Source organism: Echiichthys vipera (assembly GCF_963691815.1).
Source record: "Echiichthys vipera genome assembly, chromosome: 8".
Taxonomy (NCBI): domain Eukaryota; kingdom Metazoa; phylum Chordata; class Actinopteri; order Perciformes; family Trachinidae; genus Echiichthys; species Echiichthys vipera.
The window spans coordinates 6,476,334-6,494,717 of NC_139833.1; the positions used below are offsets into that span (position 1 = coordinate 6,476,334).

General features: G+C 40.9%; 2 protein-coding genes across 2 annotated transcripts; both read left to right on the forward strand.

Annotated features, from left to right (window-relative positions):
- Positions 1 to 611: 611 nt before the first annotated feature.
- Positions 612 to 13,282, forward strand: tlr18 (toll-like receptor 18). Its single transcript, XM_083919157.1, has 4 exons — positions 612 to 737; positions 8,288 to 9,282; positions 9,669 to 10,851; positions 11,731 to 13,282. Exons 2-4 carry the CDS (start codon positions 8,294 to 8,296, stop codon positions 12,175 to 12,177), a joined length of 2,619 nt encoding a protein of 872 aa, XP_083775283.1. The 5' UTR covers positions 612 to 737; positions 8,288 to 8,293; the 3' UTR covers positions 12,178 to 13,282.
- A 3,821-nt stretch (positions 13,283 to 17,103) lies between these two features.
- s100a1 (S100 calcium binding protein A1) lies at positions 17,104 to 18,091 on the forward strand (the record flags this gene model as incomplete). Its single annotated transcript, XM_083917766.1, has 2 exons — positions 17,104 to 17,268; positions 17,921 to 18,091. 2 exons carry the CDS (start codon positions 17,104 to 17,106, stop codon positions 18,089 to 18,091), a joined length of 336 nt encoding a protein of 111 aa, XP_083773892.1.
- Positions 18,092 to 18,384: the final 293 nt, after the last annotated feature.

Below are 18,384 nucleotides of genomic sequence, written 5' to 3' on the forward strand. Positions count from 1 at the left end.
CATTGTTTCTAGGGTCACACACAAAAGGACAATCAAACATGAGTTGTTATTCTGACGCAAGCACCTATTTTTCAGGGTGTGACAGCTGTGCGCTGGAATGAAGTAGCGCCTGAACGACGCACCTTGTGTTTTCCAGGCGGTTTTGAGTGAGCAGTTAGGTTAGAAATGCTGTTAAAAGGACGACACACTGGACATCACTGTCAAATCTTTGTACTGTTCTTTTCTACTGCTGTATAATTAATTTTACCCCCACCAGTCAGATATTTTTTTCTACGCCAATTGTTCATATTTTGAGCACCACAAATTAAATTGAAGGCAGAAATATATATTTAAAAACTTTGACGAATTAAACCAAGTATATCTGCATAAAGGCTGCAATAATGTTAATAACAGTTCTGAATGTAGTGACAGTTTTTCTCTTATTTTCTTAAAAGTCTGTTTTTCAGTCAAGCTGGAAAAGTCAGATTAAAAAAATAGTGGAGCTTCTGAGGCAGAGCAAAATCTTCCCCTGACATTTTACACATACTGCAGCATGCGCACACACGCAAATATATACACATGCACATTGAAGAGAGAGGGAGGGAGAGAGGCAGACAGAGAGTGGGAGAAATAACCGAACTGACAGAGTTGCCACAGGCTCACTCATCCAGAGTTGAGTCACTTCTCACCAAGCGTGTAACACACAGCTCAGGTTTAAATGTGCTGCGTAGAAGTCAAATCTGACCACCCATCTCAAGGTGAGTTGAAAGAATTATTTCCAAACTGTTCCAAACTTGTTGTTTTGACTCATACTATACAAATGATTCTAGTCATATTTTTTGCAGTGTAGTATATAGTTACTATCTGCAGTGGATCACACAAACGTCACACTTTAATTGTACTAAAGTGAATCACAAAGTTATGAGGGGTTTTATATTTAGCGATGATAAAGCACTGGCACAGACAAATCAGACTCATTCATCAGTCATCACTGGCCAGAAATCCGTCACACACGATCTTATGTGTTTCATCCCTGCATGTTTTAGAGTACACTGTGTTATCGTGTTGGGATTTTAGTGTTTGTAGTTTGGACTGTGTATTAACTACTAAACATGACTGTCAAATAAAAAAAACTGTTATCAGTTTACCTGTTGTCTGTCAGCACAACTATCCTGGTTTGGCAAGTATGTCACGATCAAAGGCTTCGCCTCTTTGCTGATGACATTGATTATTACAGATGATAAGATATTCCAGCCAAAACGACCAGTTGTTCACTCCCCACATGTCTTTTAACAGTCCACTTCTTTGAAAAGAGAAGAAAATTGAAGCTGTGCAAAGTAGTTAGTAGTAGTAGTAGAAGTAGTAGTCGTTCCTAATAGAAACAGATATATTAATAATAACAATGAAAAGCTAAATCGTTATCAGACAATAGCCTGTGGGTTCTGTGATTGCATGACAGCCTATGCGTTACACCTTATTTGCTCTCCGCGAAGACTGTTTACCTGCATGCAACAAAAGCATGCTCAAACATGATTGGTAAATGTCACTCTGCCTACACATAGACACCAGACTATTTCAACTTCCCAAATCTTTTCCCATTGCCTACGCGTTCTGCTTTCACACACAGAATCTGTTTATAGAGATAAGCCTTTGAGCAGCTCCACCAGAGTAACTGGGGGCTGACTGAGGCTCTTTCATGTTCTTTACCCACTAGCAATTTATGTCACATCCATTGAATGAGAAATTTTAATGAAGACATAGGCTATGATTAAGTATGGTTCTATTTTGTCCTTTAAGTTGCACTATAGAAGGTTGGGTGCTGCTCAGTTGTCAGTTCACTTTGCTCTTCTGTGAAATATCTTGACATATGGTAAATAGATTTCCAGGAAAATTGGTTCAGACATTCATGTTCCCAACAGAATACATTACAATAGTTGGCGATTCCCTGAGCTTTGATCTCGCAAGTCAAAATTTCAATTAGTCTTTTAATTAGTGGTTTAGTCTGGGGTTTGTTGTAATAATTGAAAGACAGACTTACAAAAGTCTTCTTATCTGTTAACATACCCATCACCTCAGGCAATCAGCCTGCTTAAGTGTTGGCACCTGTGAAGCTCTTATGGTAAATAAGCTAATTACAGGCACTCTTGCACAGCTGTTACTGCCTAGCTGAGTGTTTGTGGATTGTTCTTTGCAAAATTGTAATGCATAGATATTTTGCATCATTTTGTTTGGGAAAAAAACTTTTCTGATTTAGATTTTTTTGTAATTGAGAGTGAGCACACGTTAAGACTTCAGTGGTTTCTTGGGGTATGTTAGTATTCTGAAGTCACCGGATCCTTGCTTCTGTTTGCCCTCTTAGATCTTTCTCAAACAATTTCATGTTGCACAGTGTCGTGTCATCTCAGTCCTCCCTACAGCCCGTCAGTCAACCTCTAGTTTATAACTAATCAAGAGCATCTATAAGACTCTTTAACTTATAATTAATTATTAACATTGATAATGTTTTGTGACTGTTGATATGGTGCATCAGAAGGCATTGAGTATTGTCATGAAGCATTAAAAATGCACCATAATGCACCTTGAATACCCTCATAATGCACTATAGATGTGGTCTTAATAATGTTACATAATGTACAATTCCTATTAACAACTGAAAAAAGCCATTAAGTTTGAAAGAAAACACAAGATGCCTCATGTAATAGCCTTTTCTCACAGTGGATATTTTGACTTGTCATAGCAGGAAATGCCCCGGGGAAACTAGTACATTAGCAATGGCTGTGTTTCATAATAAGGAGTAATCATAAGCCAGCATGTGCAGCTCCAGAGCCCTGGCACTGAAATAACCAAATAGAAGCTAAAGGAAGTCATAGTATTAGTCACATCTGCTTCACGTGTCATGTACGTATCTGTGTTGAGAAAAATATTTTGTCTATTGTGTTCATGTGTTTTTCCTTCTATGACGAAGCCAAATATCTGCTGTAACAAAGACAGACTGTTGCTGTGACTTAACTTGCTTGTTTTGGCAGCTCCAACGATGCAGAAATGAAAGTGTTTTGACAACATTAATTTGATTTCACCTTTCGTGCTTTCACTTGTCACTTTTTTTTCTGCCCTCTCTCTTCCAAACCCGGTTAAAGGGTGGATGGACATTGTTAGCATTTGTAATAAAAACTCTGCATTGGGAAAGTTTAGGGATCACCAACACTTGTTTTCATGTTTCCCTTGTAGCATCTAGCCATGCAGATAGTTTTGATATCTGAAGGTTATCTACTATTGACAGTATGACCTGTCCTGTCTGGAGTAATGGGGACACGACAAGCTGTTTAGTTTTTGTTTTCTTTTTAATTGATAGACATCAATGCTTTGTGCAGCAGAAATTAAATTAATTTCATATGGGGATGGCAGCAGGTCCCCATACGACAGAAACATATGATCTCAGAGATGGTTATACCAAACAACAACAAACACCAACAACATCTGTGTGGTTAGATACCTCCGGGTGCGAGTTCGAAAATGATTTTGCAAAGGAAAAAGCACTTGTACTATGTATAACATGAGCAACCCCAGCACATAAACATGTGGAGTGTTTATCGCTTTGGAAGATGACGAGCTGGGAGCAGAATGTTCTTCGCAGGAGTACAGCTGTGTTTGTGCGTGACACAATCAGCAGTGAAACAAGTCTACCAAATGAGTGTGTCGTATCGAGGCATCGGGCACAGCGCTGCCAACACATGTCAATGAAAGAGCTGTTTGCCACTGACTATTGACTGCTGGGTAAATATCACCAAGTAATAGAGCTTTGCTCTCAGCGGATGACGCCAGGCACGGCATATCACAGAGATATCATAGTTTAATCAATGATAGAGCCATTTATTGTTTCTGTCTTTCTTTCTTTCATAGTCTGGTTGCTAATTTAGTGCGGGACTACCACCTCACACTATGGAACCTAGAATGCAGTGTGTACATTGCATTGGGTTGCTATGGACCACACAGTTACACAATAGAGCATTATTGTTTGACTTTGCTCCTTTACTCCTATGAGTTTAAATATAGACATTTAGTTTGATTATTGTCATTTCATTCATTTGTCTATATTGTAGCTAGGCTCATGAATGTCTAAAAGTTATGCACAACAGTTCTTACGATATATTCGGAAAATACGACGTTCTATTAAGGGTGAGTGGAAGTGGACCGTAAGGGTTAGGTTTCAGCAACAGAAGGCATCGGTTAGGGTAAGGCATCAAAACAACTTCCTTTGGATTGTACTAGACCGATACATTGGCTGGCGAATATTATCGGCAGACATTGGCGTTTTATACATTTATCGGCATCAGCCAATGCAGGCTGCTCCATTCGCCAGTGTGCTGCCCCGTGTTGATGGAGACGCCATTTTTAAGTTCAATAAATGTTCCTTTTTTTTAAGTTGAGACTGGTAACATTTGTTATTATCATTGTGTAATTTTTATGATGTAAACTGAGGAAGCAAAAGTACTATCTGCTCCAATCAGCTCAAGAAAAATCGTCAGTCCGTATTGGTAAAAAATACATATAGGTCGATCCCTAACATGGTTACTAAAAAGGTCATGGTTTGGCCTAGTACTTCTGGGACAAGAACACCCATCTCCCGGCAGTGTATGCATTTGGACCCATACACCTCCTCAACTCTCCTAAGATTTTAGTGTTCTTTTACTACGTCGCCTGATTTCCTTCTTTGCTTGATTCACAGATGTCATTTCGGCAGGAACAAATATGGGGATTACACACAAATAACAGTGCATAATTTTTCATCATTAGAGTATATGCAAAAACAGTGAAGGTGAACAGCCTGGTCTGATACATAATTTCAAGTGATCACTTGTCAGTTGAGGCTGAAGATGACAAGTTTGTAAATTCAAATCTGGAGTTGGAGGTACTGAGTTGACCAGACCTCTTTAGCCTGCTGCTCATCTCTGCTCGAAGCTACATCAACCACTACTAGCATAACACAACCAACCCTCTAACCCAACTCTTGGAGGTGGTTGTGTTGCATTTTGGGTAATGTTGGTGCCAGGTTTTTGACAAGGACTCAGAACACATGGAATAAAACTGGTTATCTCTGGTTCTGCTGCACTGATTTGGATCCTTTTTTTTTTAATGAAACCGTCCATCATCAGTAGTTTCCTGTTTGCTCCAGGGAGCGGCTTGCTAACGATTTTGGTTGAGTGATATAAGATAGTTCATCTTCATAAGTTGTCACTTTTTGTGGTTTGAGTGTCACCGGCTGAAACATTTCCAGTTGTGTTGTTTACTCTCCACACACGGCTGACTCAGGAAGATTAAGAGTCAATTTACATACCTGTCTTGCAACACCTATTCGACTGTGTCTACAGATGAACAATGTCATTGTTTCCACGCAGTGTCAGTCTATAGAATTTAAACGTCACAGGATTTCTAAAAGCTATCTCTCGGGTGCAGAGTAAACAAGTATTTTCCGTCATGCTCTCCGGGTTTTCAGCTCATACTATATGAACCTGGAAGTGGACCAAACTGCACGTTAGAAAATATTGACCAGGAAAAAGGCCATATGTTTTTTGTGTACATACAGAATGAGCCGCACAGGTGTTTTAGATTACTATGACCCAGTAACCTTAAAGCCTTTATAATTAAGTGTGTGTTGACGATGAAGTGATTGCAACACACGTCACCTCTGATGCTGCAGTGAATAACACTCAAGAATGAAATAAAGAACAGCCTGCAACATTGCCAGCATATTTGTGCACATTCCTTTTACAGATACAGATAAGGCTGCACGCACCACGGATCAGGAAACAGCACTTAAATGAATCAACCATTAAATTCTCTCCATCAGAACCTGCCAGGCAGGTTAATATCAAACTGAAGGTCATATACACAAAACATTGAAACTCAGGTTCGGTAGACCTCCCTTGACCCATGAAAGGAAGGAATTCACCTAAGGCAGCTTTTATTTTTTTTTAAGGTTGCCATGACTAGAAGGTCGTAAACAGAGAAAAGAAAGAATGGATGGCATTTACCTCGCTTTCTGTCTTCAGACCTTGATGGTTGGAGGTACTCTCCTTGATAATGTTGCCATTGCAGCCACCAGTTACTTGAATATTTCAACTTATTTTCAGATAAATCATGATTTGTCTGAATCGAACGTGAACAAAGACAAAAGACAAAAATATTGATTAAGCTTTGTTATTGCCGGGTGATATCACAACAATATTTTACAACACGGTTTTTATGTGCATTGTTTCACTAAGTCAATATTATTGATTTCAATCTAATCTGCTGTCAATTTCCAGGAACAGCTGTTCACTGTTGACTAGATTAGAAAGCCGCGGAGCATTTGTGGTTTCCTTATTGAAGCAGCATCACGGCTGCTGTTTTCTCACCCAGACACATTTTATATGTCAAGGAAGGAAGACTGTTGACACACAGTAAACAAAGGGTGGCATTAATTCATTCAAAGATTACAATCTGCCATTTGCTGTTTTATCTAGAAGAACCTGTTAGCAATGAGTCATTCACTCATGACCTGAGAGGAGTGAGGAGCGATTGGCTGAAGATGAAATCATAAAAACCCTTTGGAGAGTTAATATATCATCTCATTCCTTATTACTCACATGGCTGAAAATGCCTGCAATAAACAAGTATATCTATGTATCTAACATGGGTTTTATCACCATAATACTGCTCACATTGGGTTATGTTATAATTAATCAACTCTGGAAAAGCTTCACTCAAATCCAAGATTGATCAAATTTATTGACCCCCTCTCTGGTTTATTCCAGCGATTGTCCAAACTGTCACAGATTACCTTAAATAAATAGGGAAACAATATCTTCCAACACCGCCCATATCTACACGGACATAAATGTTTATTTTAGTCACGTCACTTCTGAACTAGATAACACTACTAAACACTGTTTGTTGAGCGGGGTTTATAAAGCTTGACGGCTCCTCCATGTGAGGGTCAAAACAGTGTGTAGCCTTGGACCAGCAATATCAATAAAGCCTTAGGAGAGGGGGGCTGGAAAGAGGCTGCGTTAACAGCCTGAAGCAGGAAACTGTTCGCAGGAGGGTAAGTACTGTGCAGTGCATATTGCTGCGAGTGCTATTATATGTCTATTTTATATGGATAAGCCTAGAGTTTTTTTACACTGGAGATTCAGTGCCTGAGAGAATATAATGATGCAGATGTAGGTAGAGTGATGTTGTTGTCTCTTGTGCGTCATTTACTCTGCAGAACACACTAAATGTCAGGGGATTCAAAAGTTACATTTTTGATTTAATGGGGAATGATGGAAAATACATCAAAGATCTTGCAGATACATTGAGATTAAGATTTGATTCTTTCCTCTGTCACATCATGCCTCTTTCATCTTAAATTCTCTGCTGTCTTTCAATGCTATATTTAGCTCTAGGGGGATTCTTTGAAAGTATGACTTTCCTCCTCACAGGACAAAAAAAAGATAATGCATTTTATCTATTTAATCTGCAATCTACTTGCAGTGACAGCCGAAATCAAGGTGTGTGTGTTTGTGTGTGTGGCATGGAGAGACAGTTGTGGAGGAAGCACTCAGACCCAATATACTTAATTACTGTATATGTATATGACGATGCAATGGCAGCCATTTTTACTTAACAGGAAAAAGTAAACAATTATCCAGAGTAAAAGTGCTAATTGTGAAGAGGAGCAGTGTTTCACTTCACTGTCTTTTATTTTGGGGTTTTGTCATGCTTAATGATGAGTTGAACTAAGTAGAAAAAAACATAGAAGCATAGAATGAAGAGAGAATGAAAGACAGTAACAAGCATGAAAAGGCACAGAAATAAGAGAAAGAAAGATTAAAAAAAGCTAAGAGTAGAAGAGTGGAGAGTAGCTTCCTTCTTGAATGAATGAAAGAAAAGTGAGGAGTTTCACAAAAAGAAAAAAACGTACAGACAAAGTACTAATATTTCAAACAAATGCTCTCACAAGAAGAGAGCATATAGTACACTTGACACTAGACTCACTGCCTCAACACGCTCTGAGGGCAGGTGAACAGTTACAGTTGTCATGGTGATATATTTAGAAAACATAGTAAGTTATTTCGTCTTTTCCCATAGCAATCGCAGACTCCCCTGCCGACTCCTCAACATGCACTAACAATGAAACATTAATACAGCCAGAGTTCTCACATATATGTCGACATTTTTCCATCAAAGAATAAACAGCTGCTATCGACAAAGCAATGTTTTGCCACTTCTTCATTGGAATAAAGAATACAATGGTAACTTTTAATCTCTTCTTGTTTTTTTACAGTCTGTCATGATGATTTGGAGATTCATCGGTTTTAGTGCTCTCCTTCTTGGAGCACTCACATCCCCGACTCCATCTTCGCCCACCACCACTAACTCTGAAGTGGGACCCTGTCTCATCTACAACTCTGGCCGCTCTGCAGACTGTCTGGGAAGACAGCTCAACAGTGTCCCATGGAGACAATTTCCATCCACACTGGAAGACATAGATCTCTCCTACAATAAGCTTCAAGCTGTCCATGCTGACGACTTCCTCCGCCTCCCTGAGCTTCGCATACTTCAGCTGCAGTACAATAACATTTCACACATTGACAGTGATGCCTTTAAAAACAACATGCTACTGGAGCATCTTGACATCTTCAATAACTCCCTGCAGGAAATTCCGGCAACAGCTTTGACTCCTCTTCTGAATTTGAAAAAGCTCTACATGTCCAATAACCTTTACAGACATGCCATGTTGGTTGATAGCTTCTCCAAATTTGTCAAACTCCAAGTTCTGTCCATGGGTGGCCCTTTGGTGATGGGTCTAAAGAAAGCTGACTTTCAGCCACTGAAGAACATCAGGTTACAAGGCTTTGCTATCAAATGTTCCTCCAATCTAAGTTACTACGAGCCTGGAAGTTTAGAAGTCATCCAGTCAAAGCAGATGGGCTTTGATATGGCCATAGATCAACGGCCAACTGCACTCCCTCACATGCTAAGGGACCTTGCTAACAAGACATTCAGCGTCATCCAGTTCCGCAACCTCTTTGAATTCATGTATTACATGGGAGAGGAGGACATTTTCAAGGGTTTGAAAGACATCACAGCCCATCAGCTCATCTTCCACAGAGGCAAGTTCAATGAGAATCTCCTCAGGATGGCTTTAGTGAACATACACATTGCGCGTATCAAAAGGTTGAGACTTCAGTACATCGACTTTGCCCGTTCACCTACCTTTGTTGATAGCGGAGCAGGTTCCAGCATCACAGACCTGACACTGGATAAGTTGGATCTTTGGTGAGTATCTTGTCATTTTTGGGCATCACGTGCCACTGTGAAATATAATTAGTTTGTTTGCACTTGAATGTCGTAGCATCTCACTGCCCCGTGGTGTCTCAGAATATGGTTTATGAGAAGTTTAACAATCATCTCTGGTTTGGTTTATAGACTGTAAGCTTACATAGTACTCAGTACAGACAATGTTTGGCAATTTTACAAACTGCATAAAATAATTCAGAAAAGCTTGTAGTAGCCTTTGTCCTTTTGCAACGATAGTGCAAGGGGTTGAAGTAAACTTCGTATTCAGCCCCAGTCTATACATCTCTGACCAGACTCCTTGGGGGACTGAGTATTTGCTTTTCATTTGGACACACAGAACATTACAAATCTCTTTTTTCTTGTAGGTATATCAGCAATCCTGACGTGCTGCGATTCGACTGGCGCTTCACCTGGTTCAACAAAGTTAAGGAACTGTCGATTCAGCACGTGTACTTTAACTCTGTGCCTTGTGATGCCTGGGTAGAGATGGAAGGTGTGGAGATACTGGATGTCTCCAATAATAGACTACAGAATGAGTATATCTTCAATCAGGGATGTAATTACAAGGGTGCCATGCCAAATCTCCACACCTTTAAAATGAACTCCAATGACTTGACCAGTTTAAAAGACTTGTCGTCTCTGACACGGGAGTTCCAGCAGCTGCAGGTGTTGGATTTTAGCAACAACAAACTGGGATCTGCTGACAACAGTCAGAACTGTGTTTGGCAAAAGAATATCACTCGGCTTATCGCTCACCATAATCCATTCGTGAGTGAATCCCTCCGTTGTCTGCCCACCACAGTGCACTACTTGGACCTGTCCTACTGTGACCTGGACCAGCTGGACATGACGTACTTTGAGAAAGCTACCAATCTGAAAATGCTCCTGCTAAGTGGGAATAAAATCAAGTTCATCCCATCTAAGTGGAGAAGTCCGTCACTGCAGTCACTAGCTTTGGATGGGAATTCATTTGGTCTCATTAGCAAGGCATCCTTCCAGGACATGCCTCAACTGTCTCACCTGAGGGCAGGGAACAATCCTTACCATTGCACTTGTGAGCTCCATGCTTTCGTCCAGGACACAATCTCAAAAGGAAAGGTTAACCTCACTGACTGGCCTTGGAACTACAGGTGTTACCACCCAGAGGCCTTGCTCAACACAGTCATTTCCAAATTCCTCCCAGGTAGAGTAGCATGTGATATCAGACTAGTTGTCATCATCTGTGTTGTGACCACTGCAGCAGTGATCTTGATACTTATGCTGATTTGCTATATGTTTGACCTCCCGTGGTACACTAAAGCCACGTATCAGATCATCAGGGCCAAATACAGAGCTCACAAGGAAAAGGCAGCAGGGGAATCAAATACTTTTACATATCATGCCTTCATATCCTACAGCCACTCTGATGCAGACTGGGTGAGGGACCAGCTCTTGCCCTGTTTGGAGAACAACAAGAACTCATATCGTCTGTGCATTCATGAGAGGGACTTCACGCCAGGAAGGTGGATCATCGATAACATCATTGACAACATTGAAAGTAGCCGTAAGGTACTAAAATGTAGTTTTTTAATAGACCTGTACAAGCCAGAATACACAACCCATTCTCTGAATTGACATTCCCATATAACTAAACAGCATTCTTGAATTTGTTTTTTAGGGAAACATATTTCCCCCCTGATAACATGTCCTCATATTAGTGAAAGGCCCACATTGTGAAACGGTTACAGTTTTAAAATGTGGTTACCATTTTGAATTGAAACAAAACTACTTGGTTAGGAAAAGATCATGGTTTGGTTTAGAATTATTATTATGTTTGTTACATACCTGAAAGGGATACTTCATTTTAATCCAGGTGAGTGCTAATGTCATGTGGGTCCTTCTCCTTTCCTCTAGGAATTCCACTATGGAGACTGGCCTAATCCGAAAACAGTGCCCACGCTGCCATGACACAAACCTGAATTAAAATCAGCAAGTTAAAATAAGTCAATGTTGACTTTTGGTTTCACACAAACAGAAGTATCCTGGTAAAAAAAAAAGCCCCATGTGTGTTTAAACTATCCATAATTCAGGCTTTGATTAGAAACATTTGTGATACATCAAAAACAAACATAATCCGGTGAAAACCTAAATTGCTCCATAGCTGCGCTCATCTCAGCCGCCGAAGCTGCCATGTTGTTTACACAGAACAGTCTTTTCTCGTTTCATCACACTTAAATACGCCTCAAAATCAACGCTGATTGGTTCGGTCACTTGGTAAACTTCTCCAAATTTTCTCTGACACACGTTACCAGACTGATCTGCGAGTAAAATACAATGGAGTTGCTAGAATACACTACCCATAGCTCATGATAGCCAATGTGGAAGAAAATATTACAGTATAATTGTAATCCATAATTTCTTTTCCTTTTCTATTTTGTCTCGATCCAGGTAATATTTGTTCTCTCCCAGCACTTTGTTAACAGCGAGTGGTGCAATTATGAGCTGTACTTTGCTCAGCAGAGAGCAATGGGAAAGACCTTCAGTGACGTCATACTAGTGGTGAAGGAGCCCATGGATCCAAGCTCTTTGCCAAGCAAGTACTGCAAGCTCAAGAAGATGCTCAGTAACAAGACGTACCTGGAGTGGCCCCAGCAGGTCGACCACCAGGTGTTTTTCTGGGAGCAGCTGAGAAGTGTCCTAGGCAAGCCAACAATGACCCGAGAGGGGACGCACAGTGTTAAGAGCAGGACCTCATCTGAGGGAGGCATTTCTGTGATTGGGCCAGAAGTAGGACAAACTAATGCAGATAAAGAAGAAGAACCTGAAAATAACATCTTTAAGAGGAATAAAGATGAGCTGACGAATCAGACACAAATCCCCGTGGTGGCATTTTGACCATAATGTTAAAAATTAAAGGTTTTACATTTCTTCAGAATTGTCACATGGCCTGAACTCAGGTTAAAATTTCTGTACAGCTACGCCAAAGCTGGAAGCAAAAGCCAACTTCTCATTATGACAATAACACGATCCCTTGCCTGCCCATGACATTCTGTCATGTTATCCCCAAGGCTGTGATGAGCTCCGCTCCGATCTCCCTCTGAGCATCTGAGGCCAGGTGCCCAGCTGACAGACGCTGAAAGGCCAGAAACTCAATGGCTCAAAGGAGATCTCCCATGTCGCACTCTGGATAACAAGCGAGGTGCCAGGAAGATGCGCTGACAGGAGCCACCTTGTGAAAGGACATGTGTTCTGTGGCATTCTTGGTCCTCAGAGGTGCGAGATCATGACTGCTCCAACTCTGATGTTCCATGGCCAAGGCAAATGCCACACCGGCAATACTTCACAGGAACACAATGAGTCTGGGGGAAATTGCTAACCTCAGCTTGAAACAAAAAAAATCACCAGTGAACTTTGGTGGAACCTCTGAGTTCCCAAGAAATAGGAAATTTGCATTTCATATCAGCTCTTTGGGTGTGTACTATATTGTTCATGATTTCAGTGTCTCTCAATAGACCCTCCGTATAACATTTTACTGCTCCCATACTGAACTATTACATGTATGGTCAGATAATGTCATCTGATTGCTGCCAAATAACTTTCTTAACTTGATCTGAATCTGCTCAGTCCTGTGATGTCACTGTTTTTAAAATGCCCTCAGCAGAAGTGTTGTTGTGTCTTACTGATGGATTTAAGTTGAGTTAAGGTCACACTTGTGCCATGATAATCAATGAGTTCTTGCCTTTGACTTTCAGTATTGTGTAGCGATTAAAACAACTGTCAATTCTCATCTTTTGCAACATTTACATATGACGAGTTTTCAAATGGCCAGTAGATGACACCCTTGATATTTTTATTTTCTTCTGGTTGATATGAGAAAGAGAGAGACAGAGAGAGAGAGAGATCATATATGCAAAGCACATGCATTTATTTCAGGCTCCTAGTATTTCTCTGCCCTAGTTATATAAATACAGTATGTGCCTATTTTTTATTACTTTGTAAATGCTGGACATTCATAATTGATGTTTTATTGTGTAATCAATTAAAGCACAACCGTTTTTAGTCATGTCTGTAAAGGTGTGATTGTCCCACATGCAGTGTTTGCGGATCCCTGCAGCTGTTTTTTAGACCAACTCCGTAATCCGTAATCAGAGATGGTTGCATTGCTTTCCCACACAAACACTTAATCGTATTAATAACATTTCCATCCATCCATACATTCATGCTCGTGTGTATCTCATGGAAAGCTGAGAAGCAACTTGTGCCTTGCTATGCTAGATAATCATTGTCACAAGGGTGAACTCAAACACAGGACACTGACACAGATGTCCATAAATTGAAGGAGGCTTATTGCAGGACAACAAGGACTGATGGGTGGTGGGAGGAGAGGATACGGTGGTTGGCTGAGGCTCAAGGGTGATGGTGGATGACTGGACGAGGTGAGTGGCTGTGGCGACTGAGGATGCACGGGGATAGGAGGCCAGCAGCAAGCAGGCAAGAGATCCTGAGGCCCAGGGAGGAAAAAAACAGTTCATGTCTGGAAGCAACACAAGACAGTTCTCAGAATTAACTAGACCAGCAAGACCTGAAACTAGTGACTAACACTCGGTAGTGGAGATAACAATGTGGCACCATGTGGGAGAAGAGCCTGGGAAGATATACTGGAGGGATGACGAGCTAACTGAAGCAGGTGTGTTGGAAGAGCAATAAGAGCAGAGGTGAGCAGGGGTAAGGAGCAGATTGATGGCAGCTGTGTAGTTGAGTGAGGATGAGAGAGAGAGAGAAGAGAGAGAGAGAGAGAGAGAGAGAGAGAGAGAGAGAGAGAGAGAGAGAGAGAGAGAGAGAGAGAGAGAGAGAGAGAGAGAGAGAGAGAGAGAGAGAGAGAGAGAGAGAGAGAGAGAGAGAGAGAGAGAGAGAGAGAGAGAGAGAGAGAGCACAGACAAGTAGGAAACAAGGGGGAAATATTGGAGCCCGGCCGAGGCGGTAACTGCTGTGACCTTTAACTCACACAAACGTACTTTTGTTCTGAGCAATAAGCCCCATGTATAATTTTTAATCTAGAAGTATGGAAATATCCATAAAGCCTTGATATTGGTCACCTGGAGACACGGATGTAAATCAACCCGGCGGTTTTGCATTCGTTGAAAAGAGGATTTCAGTTGACTGGCTTGCACTTCATTTGTATTGCTGCCTGCACTGTCATCGAACCATTTCCTTAACTGCAAATGATGCTGTGGGAAATGCATTAGTCACACCTAATCAGCGTGAGGCCTAATAAAATGAACACGGGCAGCACACAAAGCTACAGCGGGGGGAAAGGAAGGGATTGCTTTAGTCGATTTCTTGTATTAGCCTATTTGTCAGCAGACAGTTAACTGAATCCAAATCAGCTTCATTGGCGAAGTATGTGTTGATATACTAGTAATCTAGCCTGTTTTGCATTGCTCTCAATGTACTTAAATAGGCAGTTAAAGTGCAAGTCTGGCATAAAGTCATCCCATGGCCTTTTTTGCACTTACTTACATCAAATAAGCCATTGAGACAGTTTTTTTTGTGTGATAACCAACTGAGAAATACTGGAGAGTCACTAACAGCCAGCGTGGCTAACACTGATAAGCTCATGGATGCACGGTGAAGGCATTAAAACATATTTTTTTACCACTAATACTGCTCAAAATTACACCAAACCTCTGCAGTAGCATGAGAAAAGTCCTTACACAGAAAACGAAGCACCAATGGGCTCCTTCCTTTTGGATTGACTTTGGTAATCCACTTGAATGGACTTTACTATGAGAGGAGCTGGTACAGGGGCCAGTAGGTAAGTCTTTCAAAACACTCTTTAAATAAACTCTGGGTTCACCAACTATGTTGTTAATGCTTTGTTTTAGGTGTAGGGACTCTTATCATAACCCCGGCAACCCGCAAATGCCCAACGCAATTGGCTGGCAGAATGTAAACAGAACTTGACAGAAAGTCATTGTCAAACCCTTCACAAAAAAATTCAAAATATTAATTCAGACCAATTATATTTATTTATGGAAAAGCAAAACTTTTATTCTGTACCCAGCAAAAAGGCCCAGTGGGTGTATTATTATATTTTTAAATATAGCTTTTCTAAATAAAGGTTCTACACATTCAACCTTTCACACTTTTTAAAGAAGCAGAAGCTAAATGATTACCTAATGTTTTAGGCCATAACGTTCACATGGTACCTGACTTCTTTCTGTGAATTGTATCCATTAGATCGGGACTAGTGCCGAGTCCGACCTAGGTGTAGTGTTCGACACTTAAATGGTCATAATCCGTGTTATTGGTCACAGCTGTTCCTCATCAGCGGTGATAAGCGACCCGTGGCTGCCTTACATGGCCCGGCGTCGCCGCTGTCCCGAGGGAGGCGCCTATCTCTCTCTCTCTGTGGTCTTTTGCGCACAGGTGAGAGGAGCCCATATAACTGTGGGGAGATGAGCACCGGGTCCACCTCCACCAGCGGCTGTTAACGTCAGGTGAGTCCCCGCTTCTTTGTTTGATTGCAGAAGCTTCAGAGATGCGAGCGGTCAGGTCCGACAGGTGAGCCTTTCAGACACAGTCCACCTGCAGATTATTTGAGTTAACATCAAGTGTTCATGCTTTAGTCTCAGACTCAGTTAATGAACGCTCGCTTTGCATTTGACATTGAATAGCTTTTAATTAGCTCCCCAGTCAAAGTGGGAATAAATGATTAACGGCAATCACTGACACTAATTAAGGGAGTGTGGCGCTGCATCACCCAGAGAAGTAATGCAGCACTTCTGACTCTCTAACTGCAGATTTAGAGATGTTATGCACACACTTACACAGGCCTGTACAGCTGTGTCTCTACTGGTACGTTTAAAGAACCATCAGACATTCAGATGGTGAAACATGACCACGTTAGCCCTCAGCAGGAAGCCACCAGGTAGTTTACGTTGCTAAGGAAACGCAAGATGTACTCTATGTGCAGACTGCCCTGCAGGAGGTCTGTCCTTTTGTCCTCCCTGGCTCACTGAGGGTGGAGGTGAAATGACTCACCCCCCTGTGGCATCCTCTCAGGTGACTGATGGTGAAGGCCAGGGGTAACGTTAGACCTTTAAACTGTTTTAACTCTGAGTCCTGACCCTGCTGCATTTCTTTTCTATATAGTGTGTATATATTGGCCTAAAGTGGGAATTCTTACTGTTTCTTCTGCAGTGACTTGCTGGACTCCTGTTACTGTGAGGTTGATGTATTGTGGATATATAGTATGCATTGGGGGCCAATGATTAACAAGGAATTGCAGTACAGAAATGATAAACTAGGTCTGAGTTAATTTAGGAACTGTATCCAACCTTTAAAATGTTCCACATTATCTGACATGTATTGATTTTATTTTCCTTCCAACTCTCAAATCTGTACTGGCTTTAAAAATCCAGTGTTGCTGGTTCCCCGTCTTGGATGCTAAGCTATGTCATAGAGTGTGGTCTTTACCTCGTTTGTAAAGTGTCCTGAGATCAATTTTGTAATGATTTGGCACTATAAATAAAATAATTAAATTTAATTGAATGTGGCTCCTATACCTTTCTAATTACCATACAAATCTGAATGGTATTTATCTTATGTAAACCTCTGCATGTATTTGTCTTTTGAAAAAGTAGTTTGGCACTTGGTTAAACATGCACATTTGCTTTCTTGACTTGATTATGGATATAGATGTTTCCAGGATGTCAACAAATCTCCAATTCCCCCTAGGAATATATGAAAATGGGATTCTTGTGTGAATTAAACTTGTATTTTCTCATTTTTCTTAAGAACTTTGGTGCAAAATTTAACATGACGTCCAAGGATCAGGACCAGAAGTCTTCCTCCCTGGAAACTGCTATGCTGGGCCTCATCAAAGTGTTCCACTCCTACTCTGGGAAAGAAGGTGACAAGTACAAGCTGAGCAATGGCGAGATGAAGAACCTGTTACATGGAGAACTTTCAGAGTTCCTGGCAGTGAGTAAACCTGTTGACTGTAGCCACAAGTTGTCGCCTCCTAATACTAAGTACAGTAAGGCACTGCTATTATTCAGATTCTCTGGGTTGGTCAAACCAGACAGCATCTATTTTAGCAGAATAAACCTTAATCGCACAGAAGACGAATTCAAAAGCGTTGCTATAAATCAAATTTGGATCGCCCATCTCCACCAATGAGCTCCTGACTGTCAATGTTTCCCAAAGCACAAGATGACAGTCCAAATGTCTTGCTTTGTCCAAAACTCAAATATACACTCACATTTACTGATATTTTTCATTAGTTGCAGCCTTCAAAAAGATCATAATTGGCCTGAAATGATAGATGAAAGATGATAAAGTTAAAATGTTCATGTTTACTTTTGTTTCCCGTCTTTGTTTGACCATCACCACACCAACCAGCAATCTCATGTGGAGTTTGGCGTAAAGATATACGTCACGTTACTTCCTCCTTTGCGCCCATAATAATTACTACAGCCACGAGAGGCAGCTATCACATAAATATGGGTTGTAATAAGCTGCTTCCACAATACTTTTTCATATGGGTTTTTTTTGGAAGTGCCATCACCATCAAGGTTTGATCTGATGAAAAGATTTTTCTTTGGTTCGGTTTTCATAATGGCTCTTGTTTTAGGCCAGCAAGGACCCCATGGTGGTGGAGAAGATTATGGCGGACCTAGATGAAAACCAGGATGGTGAGGTGGACTTCCAGGAGTTTGTCGTTCTGGTCGCTGCACTGACGGTCGCCTGTAATGAATTCTTCACAGACTGTGATAAAGAAGACCCCGGTTCAAGGAAAAACTGAAGTCTTAAGATTTCATATCAATAACTCTTTACAATCATTTTAACAATGATTTTTATGGATGCACTTTAATCACAGCACCTTGTAACGTCCCATCACTGCAAACCAACTCAATGATTCTGTTGTTTTTCCTCTTCCATCTTAATAAAGATGTCATCCACTTGTGATATGTCTTATTTCAAGGAGTAAGCGGCTTCACTGCTTAATGTGATGGCCCTGAGAGCTCAACACCCTGCTTATTTATAAAAACCTATGCAAACAGACACCCCAAGCAAAGAAAAATCTTCACCAACTTG

Excerpts from the sequence above, each read along its gene's own strand:
- tlr18 (XM_083919157.1), top strand. The coding sequence starts at position 8,294 with ATGATGATTTGGAGATTCATCGGTTTTAGTGCTCTCCTTCTTGGAGCA. Across the intron at positions 9,283-9,668 it reads CTGGATAAGTTGGATCTTTG|GTATATCAGCAATCCTGACG; the intron begins GTGAGTATCTTG and ends TTTTTCTTGTAG. Across the intron at positions 10,852-11,730 it reads ACATTGAAAGTAGCCGTAAG|GTAATATTTGTTCTCTCCCA; the intron begins GTACTAAAATGT and ends GTCTCGATCCAG.